This window comes from Castor canadensis, chromosome 4 (assembly GCF_047511655.1).
Source record: "Castor canadensis chromosome 4, mCasCan1.hap1v2, whole genome shotgun sequence".
NCBI classification, from domain to species: domain Eukaryota; kingdom Metazoa; phylum Chordata; class Mammalia; order Rodentia; family Castoridae; genus Castor; species Castor canadensis.
This window is the reverse complement of record NC_133389.1, coordinates 134076574-134102163: the sequence shown is the minus strand read 5'-3', so window position 1 is coordinate 134102163 and position 25590 is coordinate 134076574. Positions and strand designations below refer to the sequence as shown.

General features: G+C 35.5%; 1 protein-coding gene across 1 annotated transcript in view; it reads right to left on the bottom strand.

Moving 5' to 3' along the window:
* The window catches only part of Ppp1r1c (protein phosphatase 1 regulatory inhibitor subunit 1C), a 127858-nt gene that overhangs the window by 51817 nt on the left and 50451 nt on the right, over window positions 1-25590 (bottom strand). The window contains exons 3-4 of the mRNA XM_074069551.1: window positions 8934-8971; window positions 6700-6760 (exon numbers count right to left, since the gene is read on the bottom strand). Coding sequence (XP_073925652.1) covers window positions 6700-6760; window positions 8934-8971 — 99 coding nt within the window. The remainder of the gene's footprint in view (window positions 1-6699; window positions 6761-8933; window positions 8972-25590) is intronic.

Below are 25590 nucleotides of genomic sequence, written 5' to 3'. Positions count from 1 at the left end.
AAGCGATCCAACAATAATTTAATTGGCTGTTCTATAAATTACAGGCTGACCACCGCATATACAAACACTAGAGAAGTGTACATTGGCCTTCAGTCATCAGCTATCATTTTGCTGATAATCTTCAGAACTTTCTACTTATGTAATCACAACACACTATATTGCACAGGGTAATGGAAAAGTAAGTCTGTTTTTTATGCAATCTTCTACTTCTGCCATTTTTATGCATAACATGTATCTTAAGTTTATGACTCATCTGCACAGTTGAAAAAAATGCAGTCAGCACAAAGTATCTGAAATACAACAACCTATCTAACATGAGTGCTGATGAGAACCTCTGACTTGAAGGAATGCAATCCTGATGCAGTAAGTCTATTTGACAACTGTGAAGTCGTCAAGGGGATCATTGTCTACTAGAGGGAGAAATGTGTGCTGCAGGGTTCTCTCTTAGTCCTGCTCTGTTTGATACATTATAAAGGACTTGAATAAAAATACCGAAGATAAGCTTATCTTATCTGTGGATGGCACACTATTCAGATAATTGAAACTAGAACTGATGATAGAATCGGTATACAAAATATGACCTGTTGATGTGACAGCCAGACTGTAATGATAGAAAATCCTATTGAGATGACAGCACTGTCTTCCTTTTTGCCCAGAAAAAAATAGCTTCCAATTTTAAAGTGAGGAATGAGTGGCAAATATAGAAAGCAGTACATGAACAAGGATTAGAAATTTTGGATTTAAAGTCAGCTCACTATTTACCAACAATCTGCATGGCTGCCAGAAAAAGCTAACACAATTCTGTATTGCATTAATAGAATTAAGTTTTCCGGGAAGAATGAAGTTTCAGACATAATTGAAGTTTCTGTTCTCTTCTGGTCAGGTCACACTTTAAATATTAGGTTGATTTTAACAGATGCTCTTCTAGAATGACAAAGGCAAATGGAGTTTTTTAGGTGATCAAGAATGAATGAGAAAAGACTCATTCATTAAGCAGGCCTAATTGACATCAGGATGAGACAAGGACCTGATAGCTACCTTAAAATATTTAGATATCTGTCATTTTAAACTTTGTCACAAATAGCAACAAGATGTACTTATGGATAGTATATATGTTATAGGACCTCACTAGAGAAAGATCTTTCTAATAAATTGCCCAAAAAGAAAGGATTCGCCTAAGGAAATTATTCTTCTGCCAACAATAGAGTGTTGAATGTATGTTTTATTTTTCACTATTTAAAATATATTTGTAAGTGCTGTTTATGTCCCAAGCATTATGTTATGCCCTGCAGATGTTGTAGTAAATAAACACTGTCATTGCCACCATATAGCCCACTTCTGGGTTACTTGGAGAGATAAACACTAAATAATTAGACATTGTGATTATTTGCAATGAAAGAATTGTGGAGAATTTATGACTCTAGAAGGGGTTGATAGACAGGGTATTGGGTATAGAGAGCTTAGTATGGAGGGTTAGGAAAAGCTCCTTTAAGGAACTCATTTTTTTTTAATTTTTATTTTATTCATATGTGTATACAATGTTTGGATCATTTCTGCCCCCTTCCCCCACCCCCTCTCTTACTCCCCCACCCCCTCTCTAACCCCACCCTCACTCCCCTGCCCCCTCTCTCTCCCCCCCCACCCCCTCGCTACCTGGCAGAAACTATTCTGCCCTTATCTCTAATTTTGTTGAAGACAGAGTATAAGCAATAATAGGAAGGACCAAGGGTTTTTGCTAGTTGAAATAAGGATAGCTATATAGGGAGTTGACTCACATTGATTTCCTGTGCGTGGGTGTTACCTTCTAAGTTAATTCTTCTTGAACTAACCTTTTCTCTAGTTCCTGGTCCCCTTCTCCTATTGGCCTCAGTTGCTTTAAAGTATCTGCTTTAGTTTCTCTGCGTTGAGGGCAACAAATGCCGTCTAGTTTCTTAGGTGTCTTACCTATCCTCACCCCTCCCTTGTGTGCTCTTCGCTCTTCATGTGATCAAAGTCCAATCCCCTTGTTGTGTTTGCCCTTGATCTTTAAAGTCAGGGCATGAATGTGGGAGTGATGAGGTGAGGAATGAGCAAACAGACAGAAAGATTGTTCCAGGTCAGAGAAAGAATATTTTCTAGCTCGTTCCTGATTCAGGAAATACCAGTGTGAATAGAATCTAATGAGTTAGGCCGGTAGAGGAAAACTGGAGCCAGAAGGCTTCGGAAATCATTCTCTGGAACAGTGATTTTATCTAAGGGCCATGGGGAGCCTATTTGAGGATTATAGTCAAAGAAGTAGCATAATCACTTTTGTGTTTTCAGAAGTTCACTTTGGCTACAATGTAGAAACAGATGGGTGGTAAGAGGGGAAAGACTACATGATAGGTAAACAATTATATCCTGGAAAAGATAAAAGTGTGACTTAAGACGCAATGGTGGTAGAGATGATAGAAGGTAGATGGGAGAAATTCTAAGGGATTCCCATCCAGAAGACTTGGTGCTGAACTGTGATGAAGAAGAAGAGAGGGAGGGGTCATTGGAGACCCCCAGAACTCAGTTAGATGAAAATTCCACATCATGTGAAAAGGAATGGTAGAGGAGAAATTGATTTGATGAGAAAAACATCAAAAGGTCAGTTCTGAACGTGGTAATTTTGATCTCATGATCTCCATAAGGTATCTATGATATTAGTAAGGTTAAGTAAGTGATTGGATATCAGAATCTGATCAATCTTTAGACTTGTGAAAACAGAAACACCTGGAAGTTTTGATTACCTGGCCCAACTCCAAGCTTAGTATATTAGAATCTTCAACAGAATATGTTCAGTTCAGCACCCTGAGGTCAGAAGCAGTGGAGAAAATTTGGTCATCATTGGATAATTATACTAATTCTTGTTAAGCTCCTTTCCTACTTGGAGTACCTATAATGTTATAAATAGAAGGTGGGAAGCCCAAATGTTAAAACTATTATTACTTTCTAAGGGTAAATGTGCTGGGTATTCCATGAGATCCCTCTGCAGAAAGAAACCCATAACCAGATCTTTCTACTTACGTTGGCATATTTGTAGCACATAATTGACCCAAGAACCAGACACTAGCCCAAAACAACAATCCACTGATTCTAGTGGTCCACAAGGTAAACTTTCTTAAGAAAATTCTGACACACAATTCTGGATTGTAACTATGTTAGTCAGCTTTCCATCACTACAATAAAATCCTTGAGATAATTTATAAAGAGAAAAGATTTATTTGGCTTACAGTTTTGGAAGTTCTGACCCATGATTAGTTGACTTGTTTGCTTTGGGTCCAGAATGGGGTGAGACAAAACTGCTGTCTTCGTGGTGAGGAGCAAAGGAGAGAGAGAAGAAGGGACCAAAGCACAATCCCCTTCAAGGGTATGCCCCCCATAACCTAAACTCTTTCCATTAGGCCTCAACTCTCAGAGGTTCCACCACTTCCCAGTATGGAGGCCTTTAACACATAGTCATTGGTGGGACACATCCAAATCACAGCAGCAACAAATTCACTTTATTGGATTTTCTCACTTTGTCTTTGAGCTGAAGAAAGAAGAATGGGGGAGGAACTAAAAACAGAAAAAAGAAGCATATAAATATATAAGAATACAAGAGTAGGGAAAGAACTGGCAAGAGAGAGAATCGAAGAAATCTAGCAGAGCCACAAGTATGAACGTCAGTAGAACAAGGCTCAATTGATACCTATTTTCAAATGGATGACTGTGTGACTAGATTGTCCAGCTCATTACAGTTTAGTTTTTCAACAAATAATGTTGAAATTGTTACAGTTGGTGACAATAGTGAAAAGAAAAAAGCTGTTATAAAGACATCTCATGAGGAGTGCTATGGAACAAAATAAGGATGCAGTGATGATAGAAGAGGAAATTTCTGTGTTGGACAGGCTAGTCAGGAAAGGAAGACCTCTTTGAAAAGATGGATGACATTAGCCAAGAATCCTGTGAAACAACTGAGGAAAGAATATTTAAGGCACAGAAAATAGAAAATACAAATGCTTTGAAAGAGAAGTACATTTGGCCTGAGGATGAACCTCCATGAACAAAGGCGGCATAAAGGGAGTTGAGGTTGAATTACTGTACACTGAATTGTGTGGAGACAGGATAGTAGAGGGACAACAGCAGAAGCAGAAAAACCAGTCAAAAGGCTGTTTGAGTAGACCTAGGAAAACAGAATTGTGGTTGGAACAAGGTAACAGTGGAAGAGGAGGAAAGTGGTCTGCAGAGGAATGCATTTTGAAAATAGAACTGCCAAGAGCAATGTAAGTAGTAAGAGCAAGAAAGTGGTAAGGATTATGCAAGGATTTCTGGGGTGTGTGTGTGTGTGTGTGTGTGTGTGTGTGTGTGTGTGTTTGTGTGTGTTTAATCTCAACAGGTATAAACAATTTACTGAGATGTGGAAAACCAAGAGGAAAAAGTCAATGAGCTTGGTTAGGGACATATTAAATTTGAGAAGAAATTCAGTAGATAGTTGCAAATGGGAGACCAAAGTTCAGGAGCTTTATTAAGACTAAAGATAAGAATTTGGTTCCTGACCTGGAGCCTGTTAAAATAGCACACAGGAAGCTCTGCTTTATTTCTTCCTTTTTGTAACTTCATATAAAAACCCTCCCCTCATCACAAGATATGCCCCATGTAACCTAGACATGTCCTTGTTTTCTAAAACCTGGTAGCTATAAGTACCACAGTAACTAAAAATGCAGAAAATAAATGAGCTTAAGAGACAGGATAGTTGTCTGTTTACAGAATAATGTGAAATGCATAGGTAGGATGCAGCATCTCTCCTGAACTTGACCTCTATATCCAGTAACACCTTTCAACTGGGTATGAGAGAAGGAGTATGTCTAGTTTGTCTTGTTTTACTAGCTGGTTACTCACCAGATCCCTCATGAAGCCCTCGTTGACTTTTTGTTAGAGTGAATTTTTTCAGAACTTTTAATCACATATGTTGCTGTTCTCCCAGCAATTTTTTTTTTGCTCTCAATAATTGCATGTTTCACCAAAATTTGAAGAATGCATTTCAGAATGATTGTATTACTGTGTTTAGCATTTCTTTGTTCAGTCATCTTTCTTATGATTGAATCTTCTTAGTGTACTCACAATGTACCATATGTTACTATTGCTTAAGTTTGTCTTGAAATACTGATTTCTAGCTCTTAGGGACAGATAGACTAAGTAAAACGTGGATTTGGCTTTCTTTTTATTTTCATCAAAAGCTGAAGATTCATGAAAACATTTACTGATTATAAATGAGGACCTAAATGACTTGTACCAACACCCTGATAGCTTCTTGAGAACTGCTGTGCTTTCTTAAGCCTTTAACTCATGACCACAAATGATTGACATTGAAGGACAGTCATGGGGTTAGGGCTTGATAGTATAAGGTTATATGAAAAACGTGTGATCCTAAATGCTAGGATTCCATGTTCTTAGCATACTTGAGAGTGAAATATAGGGAATAACAGGGACCCTTAGGGCTTTGAATTTAATATTTTCCTTTTAAAATAATGCTGTTATTCTCAAAGGACATTAGGACAGTGTTACTTTTTTTAGCTTAACCTACTCCCAAATAGAACAGAGGAAATAAATGAGTGAACATATATCTTTCATTGTTGCCCATTCATGACAAAACCAATGTGCCTTGAAAACATAAAATTACTTTTAATGGGGAAATACATTTAGAATAATTACATTTATCTTCAGACAGGAATGCTCAGTAGTCTCAATCCTTGGAATGAACTATAACGTTGATGATTGCATTATTTACTACAGTCTTACACATAAGCAAACATGACATTTTATAACTGCACAGGAAGGAAGTTTGCTGTAAGTAGCTATTTAATGAGTCCGTTTATATCCCACCTCCCTAAAAAGTCCTCAAATCTAGAGAGAATACAGAGTGGAAAATTTCACTCCTAATTTAGAAATTCTTCCAGACTCCAGAGAAAGCTGCTCAGCTGGCTTCTCATGCAGTTGAGAGCTGGAAGATGGCACAAGGAACCACTGAACCAACAGCCCTAGCACCAGACTGGAACAAGAGCTACTAGATTAAATAGACTCTGCCTCATGTCAGAAACATTTTTGGGTGAGAAATAAAAGAAGCCTTCCCTGGAACTGGTGCTGGTCAAAATGAGGATACTCTTAGATGATATTTTAGCAGTTCCAATTTGAGGCAGAATTCTGGGAAGTGCCAGAATCAGAATTAACATTCTTGGTGTATTTCAACAGCTGCTACAAATATAACAAATAGCTGTCTGATTGGGCTTCATAGAGTTCTTCCTAACACAAGGCAATGAGACAACATTTTGCATGAAATTTGCCTTCCCCCACTGAAAGTCAAGTTATTGTACCTTGTTTAAGCCAAGAAAAGATTGACAACCATCTGCCAACATTGATAAGAGTAATTATAACTTATGGAAAAATCACCTCTGAGAAAATATGTGAGGAAATAAAAGAAAAATCTTTGTCATTATTTCAGAAACTGAATTTTCAGACAAAGTTTTTGAGAACCCTAGTTATTGCTTCTTCAACCACCTATTTTACTCTTGTTGAAACCAAGCTTTAAACATACTACTGGGTCATGGAACTGAAATGAACTCTTCCTTATGATCAAATGGATGGTCCTTGAGAGCAGACAGCCTACCAGTTGTGACTCATTACTCATGACACCCTGTAATAGTACCTGAACAGTACCTTTCATGGTGGGTGGTGTATACACACTCTGCTTCCTTTGCTTAGGGGATGCATTCTGTGACTGTGGACAAAAGGAAAGAGTAAAGGTGTTAGATGTGGATAAGAAGGATAGACCCTCAGAACTGCAAGGGAAATAAACACTCTACCATGTTCCAAAGAACTTTCTGATGTCCCTCATTGAAAACTATAACTCTTAATTAATGAGAGATTATATACAGTGACATCACAGGCTTATAAGACATATATTTTATAAAAGTATTTTTTTATCAATTGTGGACTTGAATTACTCTTCTTATTTTCTCATGAGAAAAAAAAGACAATAATCATTTTCTTTTAATTTTAAAATGATAAAATAGGAACAAATGATAAAATAGGGTCAAAACCACAATTCCATAATAATATAGAAATACATAAACATATATTATGCATATATATACATTACGTATACCTATTAGATATGAATGTTATTTATTCTAACAAATGATGTATATAGTCAATCAGATTATGACACAAAGGTTCCTTTCTAATAGCACATTGATTTATATTTTAGTGTGCCAAGGTTGGGGGTTTTAATCAATGAGTTCGTCTGTGGAACAATTAATTTTACTTAGACAAGCTCAAGTATAAGTAGTTAGAAGACACATTGGAAGGACTGCTTGATGCTTTCTTTGCATATTGTCTAGAACATAATGTTCAAAGTTTGAGAGAATTAGGAACTGCTTCATAAAGTTACAAATTGAACTCAGACATGATTCTTTTTACAAAGTAAAGCTCCATTGCCCTCAAAGTCACCATCACAGTGTTGATATTTACCTATAATGCTTTGACTATGAAATGTCTCCTAGTGGCTCATATGCTGGGGACTTGGTCTTCAGCTGCTAGCATTATTTTAGAAGGTGATGGAACCTTTAGGAGAAAGTAGGTCACTGGGGGCAGGTCCTTGGGAGTATATGATCCCTGCCCATCCCCCTCTCTCCTTCTCTGCCAGGAAAAGAAGAACCTTTTCTGTCACACCCTCCTGCCACCATGATGCTCTACTCAAGTGCATGGGTCCAAGCAACAATGCATGAAGCCCTCTGAAACTGAAAGTTAATCTTTCATTCTTTAAATTGTTTACGTCAGGCATTTTGTTACAGTGATGAGAAAGCTAACTAGCAAATTACCTAATGCAAAAGAAACCTATTAAAAAGCAAAAATTCAAGCAGGCACTCTGCCATGGAGCTACACCCCAGCCCATTACAAACAAATTTCTTCAGCATAGAAGGCTTTGATACCCGTCTATTATGCACAGGTGCAGGCAGAGTGACTCTACATTAGTGTCAAATGTGTGGATGATTGACATTTCTGGGGCACTTCTATTGTTTTACATGTCGGATTGATTTTGAGATGCAATCACCTGTGGGATTTCTTATAAATCTTTTTCCATACACATATTCAAAGATAAAGTAGGAAATTAATTCTACAGAAGCACCTTTTTGTGGCTTAGTAACACAATGGTAAAACTTAAGTAATAAAAACTATATTTATATAAGAGCTTAATTTTCAAAGCAATTGTGCATTTACTGTCTCACTAAATTTTTTAAAAATCTTATAAGATATTATTTGGTATTTGTTTCTGCATTTTCCTCTTTAGGTATTGCATGCTTTCTTACAAGATGTGGGAATTGATCATTAAGACCACCAGCATCCTATTCTGATAGTCCTGCTATTTCTGGGTACAAAGTTACTCCCTTTGTATCTTACATATTCTATATTAACTCCTCATGTGTACACAGGGGTTAAAAGATGACACTGTTTCAACTAACTGCAGAATTTGCATCTGAATATGTTACTTGGTGAATTTTTAGTTCTGGTGACCCATGCTTTTGAGGATTTCATTCTCCCCAAACTCTGGCTTTGGCTCCACAGACCCCCTATCTTTGCTCAAGGATTCCAACATTGCCTGTCCTAAGTCTGTGGTGCTCACATATAACCACTCATTAAATTAAAATCATTAATACTATATCTTACTATTAAAACCAATGCTTTATTTTAGAAGTTTTGTATGGCTTAGCATTTCATAAGTAATCAAACTAACTGCAAGGTAGAGATTTCAATAACCATTTTACTACTCAATTAGTAAAAGCAGACTAATTTTTATACCACAGTTATATTTATATATTTTATATCATATCAAATCAAGCTAATTATGTTTTTGATTTGAACTCATTTATTCAAAATGATGGGGAACTTACTTCTCCTTGTGTGTTGGTCATCCTTTTGTCATCTATTTCTGAAAAAGAAGTAGATATAACTTATTAGAAATGTAATATTTTTCCTTTATAATTACATATTGACATTTTCAATAACACATACTAGAATAATTTGATAATCCCTTTGTGCTTCCATAACAACTGTGTCTTACAGTGAGAAGAAGTGGTGGTGGGTGATAAAGGTGGGTAGTTAATTACCTTCTGAGAGAACATTCTCCTAAAGGAGAAAGGCAGTGTAAAGGCATTCCTCCTGACCTCCCAGATTGCCACCTTTCACTAGAAAGGGAACCAGGGAAAAGACTGTTGGAGCACCCATTGGTGTCACCAACCTCACAGTGTCAAGGCATAAGCAACCTCTTCTTTCCCTTGGTTTTGCTGTGACTGCCACTGTCTATTATCTGCAATTTCTGTCAAATTTCTTCTGACACTAAACACAACCTCTTTTTATTTTCAGCACTATCATTATGACTTCAAGGAATGCAGCACCTTCCTTTCTATATAGCCCCCTCTAAAAAACCAACTATTCTGTCAAACCTTTCTTATGGCAGTGGCCAGACAACTTCTACACAGTCTGTATAAAGGGTTTTGAGGAATCTCCATGGATTCTGCCTCTTAGCTTCTTGACCTGGTTACCCTTTCTTGACCATTATGTTATTCCCAAAACTGAAATACTGATCTGATGGTCCAAACTAAATGAAGAGTTCATCAATGAGTATCTTCTTTAAGATAATTATTAACATATGTATTAGTTGACATGAAAATATATACTATTTAGATAAAAAATATTCAATTTAATTCATTTTATAGCATACATAGAAAGATACCTATATGCTACTTGTAATTATCTCTGGGTGATTGCTTTATCTTTATCTGCAGTATTTTGTTTTTCTTTTTCAAATGAACATGCACTAATCATGATAAAAAGCAGTGTATATGTCTGTATGAAAACATACATATATAACTATATGTAGTAAAAAGTCTATATAAATCTAATCACACATAAAGTTTACATTTCCTATAGCAAGAGACAGAAATTGTAGATCAGATAGCACAAATAGTATATGGAACTATTAGTTCATTCTAATCTGACTTTTTGGTTACTAAATCTTTTAGTTATATAAATTTTTAATGTATTTTCCTATCTCTATATAGGGAGTGGCAACAGGGAGCTATGGGTCTATGATAGCAATCACAAGTGTTTTTGGAACCACTGCAAGCATCTGGCTGATTACTGCGCAGCTATGAAAATACTAAATAGAGCAGTTCTGTCTGTCAGTGTGAGTCCTCCTTTGACATTGTAATTAAATAGCAAATGTGATCCACTGCAACAGTGCATGCATTATTGGAATGTTAAATGACAATGCAGCTTCTTTTTAATGATTTTATTAGCACATAATTATAATATAGGGGAATACACTGTGATATTTATATATATGTTTAAAATATATCTTAGTTGGATTTACCCCCTCCGTTGTTCTCCCTCTTTCCCTCTCCCCACTTCTTACAACAATTCCAACAGGTTTCATTCTTCTATTTTTTCATATGTGGATATAAAATACATCCACCACATGTACCCACATTCCCCCTTTCCTTGTGCCCACCCCTCTCCCAAGAAGAGATTTGTTTTCCCTCTTGCCCTTCATTTCTTTTTTGGTTAAGTATATATTGATAGTCCAAGGGGGTTTTGCCTCGGTATTTCAGGTTGTGTATATCATGCATTCATCTAATTAACACCCTCCCTCCCATTACTTGCTCATTCTCTATCACCATACTTCTTTAATATCTGATAGCTTACTGTATCATACATTATATTATACTCATATATAAATGGGTTTTTTCAACATTTTTCATTCTCTAACATTTTCTTTATCTCTCTCACCTCCCATAGCCCTCTCAGATGGACTCAATAATATAATTTTGTATACGATTATATATATATCTAGACATGCATTTAACTTATAGGTCTAGCTTCCACACATGAGGGAAAGCATGTGACCTTTCACTTTTTGCACCTGGCTTACTTCATTTAACATAAAGTTTTCTGGTTCCATCCATTAACCTGAAAACAACATTATTTCATTCTTCTTTATGGCTGAATAAAATTCCATTGTGTATACATACCACATTTTCTTTACTTTTTTCTTCTTTCTTTTATTTTATCATTTTTACATTTACCTACATGTATATACATCATTTGGGTCACCTCCCCCACCCTCACTCCTATCCTCACTCCTGCTTCCTGACAGAAGCTGTTCCCCCTCTTCTTCTCCGATTTTGTTCAACAGAAAACATAAGACATAATAAGAAAAACATAGCATTTTTGCTAGTTTGAGATAAAGATAGCTACACAGAGAGATTCCTAACATTGCTTCCATGCACTTGTGTATTGCAACCCAGATTGGTTTATCTCTGCCAGACCTCTTCACTACTTCCCAGTCACCTAACCATAGTGGCCTCTGCCAGTTTAAGGTTACTTTATTCGCACCTCTACAGTAAGCACATCAACCACATTCAAGTTTCCTTTTTCTATTCCTTCCATGCACATTCTCCCCTTAGTGTGTGACCCTTGTTCAATAATATTACTGCACTTGTTTTAATAAGTGCATAATCTGCATATGAGGGAGAACATGCAATTTTTGGCCCTCTGAGCCTAGCTAACTTCACTTAAGATGATGTTCTCCAGGTCCATCCATTACTTGCAAATGACAAAATTTCATTCCTCTTTGTGGCTGAGTAAAATTCCATTGTTTATAAATACCACATTTTCTTAATCCATTTGTCGGTAGTGGGGCATCTTGGCTATTTCCATAACTTGGCCATCATGAATAGTGTTGCAACAAAAATGGGTGTGCAGGTGCCTTTGGAATAACCTGAGTTACATTCCTTTGGGTATATCCCTAGGAATGGGATTGCTGGATCATCTGACAGATTTATGTTTAGTTCTTAAGAAGCCTCCATATTGTTTTCCGAAGTGGTTGTACTAGTTTACATTCCCACCAGCAGTGTATGAAGGTTTCTTTCTCCCCCACATCCTTGCTGACATTTGTTGGTAGTGTTTTTGATGATGGCTATTCTAACATGAGAAAGGTGGAATCTTAGTGTGGTTTTGATTTGCATTTCCTTTATGGCCAGGGATGGTGAGCATTTTTTCATGTGTTTTTTGACCATTTGGATTTCTTCCTTTGTAAGAGTTCTATTTAGTTCAGTTGCCCATTTCTTTATTGCTTCATTGATTTGGGGGGAGTTTAGTTTTCTTTGCTCCCTGTATACTCTGGTTATCAGTCTGATGTATAGTCAGCAGACATATTCTCCCACTCTGAGGGTGGTCTCTTCAGTTTAGAGACTGTTTCTTTTGTTGTGCAGAAGCTTTTTAATTTTATGTAGTCCCATTTGTCCATCCTTTCTCTTAGTTGCTGGGTTGCTGGAGTTCTACTGAGGAATTCTCTGTCTATACTTATTGCTTCCAGAGTATTCCCTGCTCTTTCCTGTACTAACTACAGAGTTTTGGGTCTGATATCAAGGTCCTTAATACACTTTGAGTTGATAGTAGTACAGGGTGATAGGCATGGATCTAGTTTCAGTTTTCTGCAGGCAGATAACCACTTTTCCCAGCAACATTTGTTGAAGAAGCTGTCAATTCTCCATTGTATGTGTTTGCACCTTTGTCAAAAATAAAGTGGGCATAGCTGTGTGGATTCATATCCAGGTCCTCTATGCTGTTCCACTGGTCTTCATAGCTGTTTTTGTGCCAGTACCATGCCGTTTTTATTGGTATGGCTGTGCAGTATAGTTTGAGTTTGGGAATTGTGGTACCTCCAGTCTTGCTCTTTTTGCTGAGTATTGCCTTGGCTGTTCATGGTCTCATGTGTTTCCAAATGAACTCTAAGGTAGATTTTTCAATCTCTGTGATGAATGTCATTGGGATTTTGATGGGAATTGCATTGAACACATAGATTACTTTTGGTAGTATAGCCATTTTTTACTATGTTGATTCTACCAATCCATGAGCATGGGAGATCTTTCCACCTTCTGTAGTCTTAGATCTCTTTCTTCAAAGGTTTATAGTTCTCCTTGTAGAGGTCATTTACGTCCTTTGCTAAGTTTACTCTTAGGTTTTTTTTTTTTTTGAAGCTACTGTAAATGGAATTGTTTTCATATATTCTTTCTCAATTTGTTCATTGTTGGCGTATAGAAAGGCCACTGATTTTTGTAAGTTATTTTGTATCCTGCTACATTGCTGAAGCTGTTTATGGTGTCTAGCAGTTTTTGGGTAGAGTTTTTTGGGTCTTTGAGGTATAGGATCATGTCGTCTGCAAATATGGATACTTTCACAGTTTATTTCCTATTTGTATTCCTTTATTACTTCTTCATGCCTTATTACTCTAGCTAAGATTTCCAGGATTGTGTTGAGTAGGAATGGGAGAGTGGGCACCCTTGTCTTGTTCCTGATTTAAGAGGAAATGTTTTCAGTTTTTCTCCATTAAGTATGATGTTGGCTATACGTTTGTCATATATAGTCTTTATAATGTTGAGGTACATTACTTCTATTCCTAATTTTCTTAGAGCTTTTATCATGAAGTGGTGTCAAATTTTATCAAAGGCTTTTTCTGCATCTATTTAGATGATCAAGTGGTTTTTTTCTTTGTTTCTATTAATGTACCATATTACATTTATTGATTTGCATGTGTTGAACCACCTCTGCATCCCTGGGAAGAAGCTGACTTGGTCGTGGTAATGATCTTTCTGATAAGTTGTTGTATCAGTTTGCCATTATTTTATTGAGGATTTTTGCATCAATGTTCATTATGAAGATCGGCCTATACGTTCTCCTTTTTGGATCTGTCCTTGTCCAGTTTTGGGATGAGTGTAATGCTGGCTTCATAGAATGAGTTAGGCAGTGTTCCTTCCCTTTCTATTTTGTGGAAAAGTTTAAGGAATGTTGGAATTATTTCTTCTTTAAAGGCCTGATAGAATTCAGCTGAGAATCTGTCAGATCCCAGAAATTTCTGGGGGTTTTTGTGAGACTCTTTTTCAATTTTATTATGTGTTATTGATCTGTTTAGGTAGTTAATATCTTCTTGGTTAAGGTTTGGATGGTCATAAGTATCTAGAAATTTGTCCATTTCTTCAAGATTTTCCAATTTATTGGAATATAGGTTCTCAAAGTTGTCTCTGATGATTCCCTGGATTTCCTTAGTGTTTGTTGTTGTCTCTCTTTTTTTGTTTCTGATTTTACAAATTTGGGTCTTTTAGTCGGATTTACCAGGGGCTTGTCAATCTTGTTTATTTTTTCAGAGTCAGCTGTTTGTTTTGTTGATTCTTTGTATGGCTTTTTAGTGTCTATTTCACTAATTTCAGCCCTTATTTTTATTATTTCTCTCCTTTGCTTGTTTTGGGTTTTGCTTGTTCTTGTTTTGCTAGGAGTTTGAGGTGTAGCATTTGGTCATTGATTTGAGATCTTTCTGTCCTTATAACATATGCACTGATGGCTATAAACTTTCCTCTCAGGACTGCCTTTGCTGTGTCTCATAGGTTCTGGTAGGTGGTGTTTTCATTGTCATTAACTTTCAGAAACCTTTCGATTTCCTCTTATTTCATCTATGACCCACTGATCATTGAACAATATATTATTCAACCTCCAATTATTTGCATATTTCCTACTGTTGCTTTAGTTGTTCAGTTCTAGTTTTATTGCACTGGGATCAGACAGAATGCAGAAGGTTATTTCTATTTTCTTATATTTGCTGAGGCTTGCTTTGTGCCCTAAGATCTGACCTATTTTGGAGAAAGTTCTGTATGCTGCTGAGAAGAATGTATATTGTGCCATTGTTGGATGAAATATTCTGTAGACATCAGTTAGGTCCATTTGGTTTATGATGTCATTTAGTTCTAAGATTTCTTTGTTGATTTTTTGTTTGGATGACCTACCTATTGGTGACAGAGGGGTATTAAAGTCTCCCACTACTACTGTGTTGGAGTCAATATGTGATATTAAGTCCTTTAGAGTATGTTTGATGAAACTGGGTGCACTGACTTTGGATAAATATAGGTTGATAATTGTTATTTCCTTTTGATTTATTGCCTTTTTTATTAGTATAGAGTGTCCTCCTTTATCTTGTTTAACCAATGTTTAACCAATTTGAAGTCTACTTTGTCTGATATAAATATTGCTACTACTGCCTGTTTTGGGGGGCCATTGGCTTGGTAAATCTACTTCTAGCCCTTCACCCTAAGTAAGTGTTTATTTCTGTCAATAAAAGATGGGTCTCTTGTAAACAACAGATTGTTGGATCTTCCTTTTTAATCCAATTTGCCCACTGATGTCTTTTGATGGGGGAGTTGAGTCCATTGACATTTAGTGTTAATATTGATAGTATACCACATTTTCTTAATCCATTAATCCATTGTAGAACATCTGGGCTACTTCCATAGCTTGGTTATTGTAAATAGTGCTGCAATAAACATGGGTGTGCGAGTGGCTCTACCATATCCTGGAGTACATTCTTTTGGATATATGCATGATGTTGATGAATAGTATAGTAGTTCTATTTTTAATGTTTTGAAGGACCTCTCCATATTGGTTTCCATCACAGTTGCACTAATTTACATTCCCACAACAGTGTAGAAGTATTCCTTTTTTTCCCCACATCCTTGTTTGCCAGTGTTTGTTGTTTTTTTTTTGAGTTATTGATGATAGCTATTTCAACTGGGATGAGGTAGAATCTTAATGTATTTTGAATTGCATTTCCTTTATGGCCAAGGACATCGAGCATTTCTTCATACACTTCTTTTGAGAAGACAATGGGGTCTCTTAACATTTGGTTAATGCTTAAGGGGTTTTCAATTTTGAAACCTCTAACTTAGATTTAGGAACAAAATGAGGATTAATCATTCAACTTTGCACTTTTTCTTAAGCTATGACTATAGCATACACTAAAATAGTGTCTTTCCAAGGCAACTATGAGAACTACACTCATTGAGTAATTCAATGAAAAATGTTATTATTTTTGTTGAGTTGTGATGACAAAAAGCCACTGTGTCATGAAAACAAGAAAATTCAGTCCTGCTTTCCTGTATTAAAATTGAAGAATGAAAATTGAATGAATTTCAAGTCAAAGTGACTCAGAAAAAGGTATAAGACAAGAAGAAATTATAATTTACTTGGCATCCACTGATATTTCTTTCTTCTTTAATAGATCATTATTAAATTGAGGGAAATTAATCATTTTTGCCTCTCACATAAACACACACACACACACACACACACACACACACACACACACACTACATGTGCACCTACTGAGACAAAAGATAGAACACAAACACACTGTTCTTTGTAATTTGTACTGTGGAAGTTGTAACCAAAAAAGGAGACCTCTAAAAGCACAAGCAAGTCTCTCCAGTTCTCTGCACAAAAACATCAAAATGGTGTTATACAATGATTCCATGTTTTCAAGGCCTCAAATTGTGACCTATGGCTAACTTCAGAAGTATTCAAAAATTCTGAATTGACCACAAAACATTTGAATAAATCCCTATATTCAAATACTGTTTAGCTTTCTCATTAAACCAGAAAAATATAATACTATCTCAGAGTAGAATTGAACAAAATTGGTTTGTTAACTGATGAGAGTTTGGTTAGCTGATGACCAGCCCATAATTAAAGATTACAAATTGGGCTGGGTATGGTGGTCCACACCTATAATCCTACTTACTTAGGAAGAGGAGATAGAAGGGTCCTAGTCTGAGACTGGCCCTGGGTGAAAGCAAAAGGCCCTCTACAGAAATAACTAAAAGCAAAAAGGAGAGGGTAGGGGTGTCTCAAGTAACAAAGCCCTGAGTTTAAACCAGTACTGCCCAAAAAATTTACAAAATTTTCTGAAAGAAGCTGCTGCCTATATTGCAGTTTATCTGATTTATATTTGTCCCTCTTTCAAAAGCCATTTGGTCTGAGAAAAGAAATTTCTGGTTTTAGAAAAAAAATGTAAAAAGTCATCTTATAATTATCAAAAGTATGAAATTTGAATGAATATTGTCATTGAAGATGGAGATGGGGATATATATGTTCTAGAACATTTTGAATATTGATTAGTTAGAAAGCTCTTGATATATTTAAGTTTAAGAAAGAAACAGGATGAACAAGGATCTGTGTAGAGACAGATGGACTTCAAACACCAATCATCTAATGTTCTTAGAAATAGCAAAGAGAACTCATCAGACTTTAGGAAACTAGTTGCAATTTTAAAAAATAGTATTATCTGGGCACCATGGCTAATGCCTATAATCCTTGATTCAGGAGGCGGAAATAAGGAAGATCTTGATCTGAGGCTAGCCCAAGCAGGTCCACGAGACCCCTTTTCAGGCTGGGCATGGAGTGGCACACACTGTCATCCCATCTGTATGGGAAATATAAGCAGGAGAATCATGGTCCAGGCTTCCAGGCATAAAGTGGGTCTCCATCTCAAAAATAATCAAAGAAAAGTGGGCTAAGGGTGTGGATCAAACGGTAGAGCACCCACCCAGCAAGTGCAAGGCCTTGCATCCAACACCCAGTAGTTTAAATAAATATACAAATGAAGTCTAAGAGAGGAGGACAGAACCAGGCCTTGTATGCACATATGAATAATAAAGAAAAATGAAAAAAAGAAAAGGACAAAGAAAAATTTCTAGACTACACCAGAATGATAATTGCAAAAATGAGGAAATAGGCAGGGTGTAAAAGGATCTAAAAATAAGGAAAGCCTAAGACAGCAATGGCTGGGGTTGGCAGAAACAATTATATCTTGTGAAAAGGCACTTGAAAGCACCTGTAATTTTTAATATGGTTCTTCCACTTAATGTTTAATGACCACACACAGCCATTTAATCTTCCTGAACTTCAAGGTATACCTGTGTGTGAAATAGGGGATGGGGAGGAGGAATAATAATTCTCACTCTGCCTTCCTCATTTTCTCATAAGCTTGTTTTGAGGAACAAAAAATGAAAAAAAAAATGGTAACATAGCTCCTCACTAAATATAGGGAGTTCCTTCAAAAATTACGTATAAAAAGGGGATCTAGTATATAGGTAGAGATACTTGACAAGCATTAGCTCAGCCAGGTGACCAATGTCCACATCTTCAGACATAAATCATGTTCAGAGTATGAACCCTTGCAGACAAATTATAAAAGAAGAACATTGCACTGTCAAGGTCATAAAGAACAAGGAAAATCTGAGAAACTGTAGAAGAGACTCAGGAGACTCGATCACTAAATGCAAAGGGATTTCCTTGAGGGAGGGGATGATAGATAAGAACTAAGGACATCTGAATAAACTATGGACTTCAGTTAATAGAAATAATAAGCTTTAAGTCACTAATTGTTACTATGTATCACTTTAATGAGTAAGATAATAGGGACACTATGTATGAGGAAGAGGCAATATGGGACTCACTCACTGTTCCCTCTGTTTAATTCTTCTGTAAAGCTAAAAATTCAGTTTATTAATAAAAACTGAAGCAAAAAGACTAAATGCAAAAAGACTAAATGCAAATAAAAATTACTCAAAGAATAGGTTTCTGGTATTACTACCTGAATTCTGTGTATCATTTGTAAATACCACAGAGTCATTATTAGAAAGTAATATAATTGAAAACAAGTTCAAAATAGCACTTAAAATGTTATATAGAAGAAACGTCATATAGAAGCAACAAAAAAGAGAAAGGAAGACAGAAATAAGTTGAAATAGAAGATTTTAAAGTTCAGTTGAACTTGTTGAAAGTTTTAAGCAAAGGCATGTTAGTAGAAAAAAAGTGAATTAAATGATTTCCAAACAAGTCCAATGATAACAAGAATACTTTATTTTGTTTTATTTAATGACTAAATGTGGAGAGAAGGGACAAAATATAAAATGATATTAATATCTATTTGATTGTACATGCTTCCAGCTTGCTACATCTGTGCATTTTTTTCCTTGTTCCCAGAATGATTCTTTCCTCCCACAAAATACTACCATCCCTCAGGATTCTGTTCAGATAGATGGCTTCTCTTCTGGGAAATCTTTCCCAATTTATTCCTCCCCCATTTCCAACTGGGAATCATCCTTCTTCCTCAGTACTCATTACACTTTCTGTATGCCAGATTCACCGTACTCATCACCTCATACCATGTACTATGACCATTAGTATTTTATCTTCCCAGATAACCTGTGCAGTAATGGGGATAGCCTCCACATTTGATTCTTCCACACCTCTCAGCACAGTAGTACAGTTGACACACAATAACAGCTTGTCAAATACACAGCACTTAATGTCTATACTTCATGATCAAGACCATCTGTTTGTTACTTCTCTGTATTCCAAAATTCAGTAGTAGGGCAACCATTTGTTCATAACAGGTGGCAGATAAATTTCTGTTAACAAATAAGTATTTGATTTGCAAACTCATTAAAGTAGAAGCTGTAACTTCTATTTTTAGAAATTGTTTTATTAGGACTAAAACAATGCCACAGACACTCAAATTCACATAAATATTGCCTAAGTGGCTGAAAAGAGAATTGGGATAAACAAGGATGTATGACTTCTCCCTAGAGGGTGGGAAGATATCTAAGTCAAGGAGATTTTATATATATATATATATATATATATATACATATCTATCTATCTATCTATCTATCTATCTATCTATCTATATGATTTAGATATCTATGATTATTAATTTTGGCTATATATACAGTCAAATTTAATAAATAGAAATTAACCTTAGATAATAACTAAAACCACAGAAATGAATTATTTATTTGGGGTATCGACTGCAAAGAGCACTGATACATAAATAGAATGCTTTGGTAGAGAGACATTCAATTTCTTAGAATAAAAACTCAAAAGATGCAGACTTCTGATGAATCTAGATACCACAGGGTCACTTGAGGCTTTATTTTAAGCAGTTATTTTAGAAATGTGAGGGGAAAGTCAGTTCAGAGGAAATTGGAGAACTTTCAATAAAAATAGAATTGCAAATTGATACTTGAAAATTGTTTTGTTCAAAGGCAAGAGCAATGACAGGTTAAAAATAAAAAGAAACAAATAAAAGATAAAGCCACAGTCAAAAAGGAGTAGGACATCTCTATGGACCATAAAAATTAAAAAAACAAAATGCAATAAGCAGGTAAGAAACCATGGACCTGTGAGACTTTAGATCCAGAAACAGATCAAAAAACTGGAAGTTCTAATTCCCCATTTGGAAAGAAACAGACTTCATGTTAAGAAAGCAACAAAAGGCACTGAAGGTTGGAGGTAGGATTCAAGTAGCAGAGTACTTGTCTAGCAAGCTCAAAACCCTGAGTTCAAACTCTATCTAGAATTTCCAAAAAAGAAAATAAATGAATAAAGGGCACTGATCTGTATACCAGGGAGAGAGGAGGAAGGAAATGGAATGTGAGAAGTTACCACAGGCTCAGTGACTGGGAATCTTTGAAGTCCCAATTAAGCCCTAATTGTAAATTAAAAGACTGTATTGAATGACGAAAGACTCAAGAACATTAATGAGAAAGGGTTAGCTGAAAGGGAAGTTCCTACTCTTGACAAATTAAATATTAAAATTTCAAAACACAAAAAGAAAAGAAAAATTTAGGAATTATGCCTGAAAACAATTGAAAGATTAATTTCCTCCAGATGAAATGAAAACTTCAGAGCAGTTTGAAAATTTCTTTAAAATAAATGTATTTGGAACCCATGAAAAGCCAACAAAAGAAAGTTTATCTATTTTTTAAAAACAAGGAAATAGTGAACAGCAAGAACAGGTAGATTTAAGAAATAATTAGAAATTTTTTTAAAAAGTTAGAAATTAGAGCTATAGATTGAGAAATATATAAAATTTATTCATGAAAATGAAAAATAGAGGTGAAAAAGTATTTCTTCCCTCTTCTGAATTTCTGTAGAGTATCTAAAATAGGATACATATTACCATATATATATTATCACATACAGCTTTTTCCCAGTTTGCTCACTTGAGAGCTGTTTTAATAAGCTTAAAGCAATACAGTCTATTTTAGTCAGTATCAATAATCACTACTATTATATCTTACTGGATATATTAGAGCATATTAATAAAAACTATATATTTTATTATTTCAGTTAATTTTGCACCAAGAGACCAAAACAGAAATACCAGTCCTATGATGGGGGGATGTGAATATTATAGAAGTACATTGTGTATATGTATGAAGATAGCATATTGAAACTCACCAAAACTGTTAAAAAGGAGCAGGGAGGAAGGAAAGAGGTTATATAAATGAGATGAATCTGATCAAAGTACATTGTATGTGTGTTGTAAATATCACAATTTTGTATCATTAGTTTATGCTAATAAAATTAAATAAAAAAGAAATACCAATGCTAAACTGCAGTGGATAATTTTTTTCTTCAACTTACAAAATGGCAGGTTGAATCAGTGAAGTGACATTCTGCTGATTGGTGTAAAGACCTCATATTTGACATATTGATGTGAAATATACAAGCAGGTAAGTGTCAGAGAAAACAATAGTATGGCCAGTCATAACCCAGATAGGTAGAATTCATTAGGGCTGAATTTCACCAAACCTCTGTCAGTGAATTATGTCATCACACACAAGAAATCAAAATGATTAGTTCACTCATCAAGGCATTCTTTTGGCAGTGTCTAAATGGAACCCTTAGCTGAGCCATCCATGCATGCCTGCTAACAGGAAGAAGGAAATTGAGATTTCCCAGTATTCTTTTCATGACAGGGATTATATATTTGTTTTCATTGATACTTCATTTATCTGACCATTTGTCTTTATTCCTTCCTTAAAAATTAACTCTGAAAAAGGGATCAGATAAATAGAAAGAAACCATAAGTACAAAAAGAAAAACTAAAATTTTTATTTGTGCTGTGAACATTTTTGTCAAATGCAGTGTCATTTAGTACTTTTCATTTCTGCAAAGCTTATCACTTAAAATCATCAGTCTACAACTTATGTTTCACAATTTTCTCAAAAAGTATAAGAAAAACACTTAGTATGCATTGTTATATTATTCACAATTTAAAAAATACTTTATGAAATATTAAACACAACACCCCCTAAATCTAGAACATCTCATTATACTTTTATAACCAAAAACAATTCACATGGTTTAAATGTACTCACACAGTGGCAATACATTTCTGGAGGTTATTAGTTAGCCATCACTATTCACTCCTATGTGCTAGTAAAACTTATGCTCAAGAATTTTGTCTAAGTGTTTTCTAAGGTCATGAGATTCATTTAGTACAGCTGTAAGAATTTTATGTGTTATTACACCAAAGTTTGAAATGGATGATAGCAGCTAGGAAAGTTTACAAAGCATGGGGAAAAACTAATTTCTTAACTGTTTTTAAAATATTTCTTAATAGAAATACTGCAACTGATTTGATAATATTTAGTTACTGATAAAAACCATGGATAAGCCATGTGAATTTTACCACTTTCCCCTGTATAGCTCTGTACTGAGAAAACCCCTAATTAAAGTACAATATTGCAGCTGCACAGTAAGTATTATTAAAGGTTGAGTAAATACCTCTTCACTTTTTAAAATTTGCTTCTAACATGTAATTAAACACTATAATTTCAGATGTTAATACTAGTCACCATTTAAATTTTCTTCCTTTAGAAGGCACTAATAACACATTTGACTTAGAAAATGCTAATGAAATTGTGGAATAAAAGCCTCTGGCATGCATATATTCTTTTCCCATTATTTTCCTATCAGTTTTTAAAACACATTCTACATTTTCCCCATCAATTTCCTCAATGAAATTCAAAGTGTTTAGGTGAGCCTACATTATTTTCACAGATAACTGTGTGTTTTCTGAACTATGAAAAGCTTAGGTGTTGTGATTTTGTTTTTGTTTGAAAGCATAATGAAGTCCCTTCTCTATACATTTGGTGAGAGTGCTTTTAGTTCCTTTCTTCTTAATGTTGGTTAAGAAAAAATGCAGCATCCATGGCAGCATTTTTGAATTGTATGCAAAATACACCAAGACTGATAAACCAAGTGGAAAAATTATCTATAAATATGAATATGGAACACTGAAACCTGCTAAGTCATTTTAAGAATGGGGAAACAATAGAGGGGATGAACAAAACCAGGGTACATTATAAGCATATATGGAAATATCACAATGAATCCCCCTATACAACTATTAAAACTAATAAAAACTTTAGAAAATCAAAAAATGTTTTCTTGAAGGAGATCCGAGATGGCAACTAGAGGGAAGAAGCAGACAGCATGAGCTCTGCAAATCAAAAATTTTGCTGAGATGCTGAAGCCACACTTGGCAGAAAAGAAACACCAAGAACACCGACTCCCTGAACCCCCAGCCTGTACAAAACTTCTCCATACCACGTTACAATGAGAAAACAGGAGGGCTCCCATGCAACCAGATGCCAGCTCCAAACCTGCTTGGGAGATGCAGACAACAGACCAGGGACAGAAACAACATCAAGTGGAATGATGGGAAGATGAAAAAGGGATGGAAATCATTCTCCCCCCAAAAATAAATTCATACAGGATTCAGAGGTAAAAGAAGAAAACTGATACCCATTTCTAGACTCCAACAAAACAAAGATAAACTATCCCAAAGAACCAACGAAGCCCACAAGAACATTCTGAAAGAAGAAATCCTGCAAAAAATCACTGAGAATTTCATGAAGATGTTACTAGACAAGGTCAACCAAAAATGCAGGAGGCACTCAAGAAATTCCAAGACAACAAAAATAAAGAATGTGAGAAGACACAAAATCAAATAAAAGAACTCATAGGAGCCCTAAATAAATACCAAACTGAAACAGAGAACACCATAAATAGAGAGATAAATGAATTAAGGATGAAAATTAACAGTATTAAAGAGGAAGTGACCCATTATGTGGAAAACCTCAGAAAAAAGAATGAAACAGAAATACAAAACACAATGGAAGACCACTCCAGCAAACTAGAACAAGCAGAAGACAGAATCTCAGAACTTGATGATGAAATGGAAATTAAAGGAAAAACTGAAGAGCTATTACTCAAACAACTCAAGACCTGTGAAAGGAATATGTAAGAACTCACTGACTCCATCAAAGGACTAAACCTGAGAATCATGGGCATTGAAGAAGGAGAAGAGGTGCAAGCAAAAGAAATGCATAATACATTCAACAAAATGACAGAGAATTTCCCAAATCTATAGAAAACTATGCTCATTCAGGTACAGGGAGCCTCTAAGACATGAAACAGACTTGACCAAAATAGAACTACCCCACAACATACTATCATTAAAATAACAGGCACAGAGAATAGAGAAAGAATATTGAAGCCTGTAAGAGAGAAAAAACAAATAACATACAAAGGTAAACCCATCAAAATCACAGCAGATTTCTCAATGGAAACCTTAAAAGCAAGAAGATCATGGAGTGAGGTATTCCGGACACTGAATGAAAATAACTTCAACCCTAGGATACTCTACTTAGCAAAAATATCATTTAAAACAGATGGAGCAATAAAAGTCTTCCATGATAAGCAGAAACTAAAACAATATATGACCACCAAGCCACCACTACAAAATATTCTTCAAGGAATTCTGCACACAGAAAATGAAAGCAAGCAAAACCATGAAAGGACAGGCAGTACCAAACCACAGGAGAAGAAAAGGTAAGAAAATAGAGAGTAACATTGATTCAGCTGCACACTATCAAACCCTTAACAAAAACAACTAAATGACAGGAATCACCACATACCTATCAATACTAACACTGAATGTTAACAGACAATTCTCCCATCAAAAAACACCATTTGGCAAACTGGATTAAAAAAGAAGATCCAATAATCTGTTGCTTACAGGAGACCCATCTCATCAACAGAAACAAGCACTGGCTTAGGTTGAAAGGTTAAAAGAAGATTTACCAAGTGAATGGCCCCTGAAAACAGGCAGAAGTAGCAACACTTACCTTGGACAAAGTAGACTTCAAACCTACATTGATCAAATGAGATAAAGAAGGACATTCCATACTAATAAAAGGGGAAATACACCAAAAGAAAATAACAATTATCAATCTATATGCACCCAACGTCAGTGCACCCAATTTCATCAAACACACTCTGAAGGATGTAAAAACATATATAAACTCCAACACAGTGGTTGTGGGAAACTTTAATACCCACCATCACCAATAGATAGGTCATCCAAACAAAAAATCAATAAGGAAATCCTAGATCTAAATCACACCATAGATCAAATGGACCTAGCTGATGTCTACAGAATATTTCATCCAACATCTGCACAATATACATTCTTCTCAGCAGCCCATGGAAACTTTACCAAAATTGATCACATCTTAGGGCACAAAGCAAGCCTCAGCAAATATAAGAAAATAGAAATAATCCCATGCATTCTATCTGATTGCAATGCATTAAAACTAGAACTCAACAACAAAACAACAGTAAAAATCAAGCAAACAGTTGGAGGCTGAACAAAACATTGCTCAATGATCAATGGGTCATTGATGAAAAAAAAGAGAAAATTAAAAGGTCCTGGAAGTTAATGAAAATGAAAACATGACCTGCTGGAACCTATGGGACACAGCAAAGGCAGTCCTAAGAAGGAAGTTTATAGCCATGAGTGCA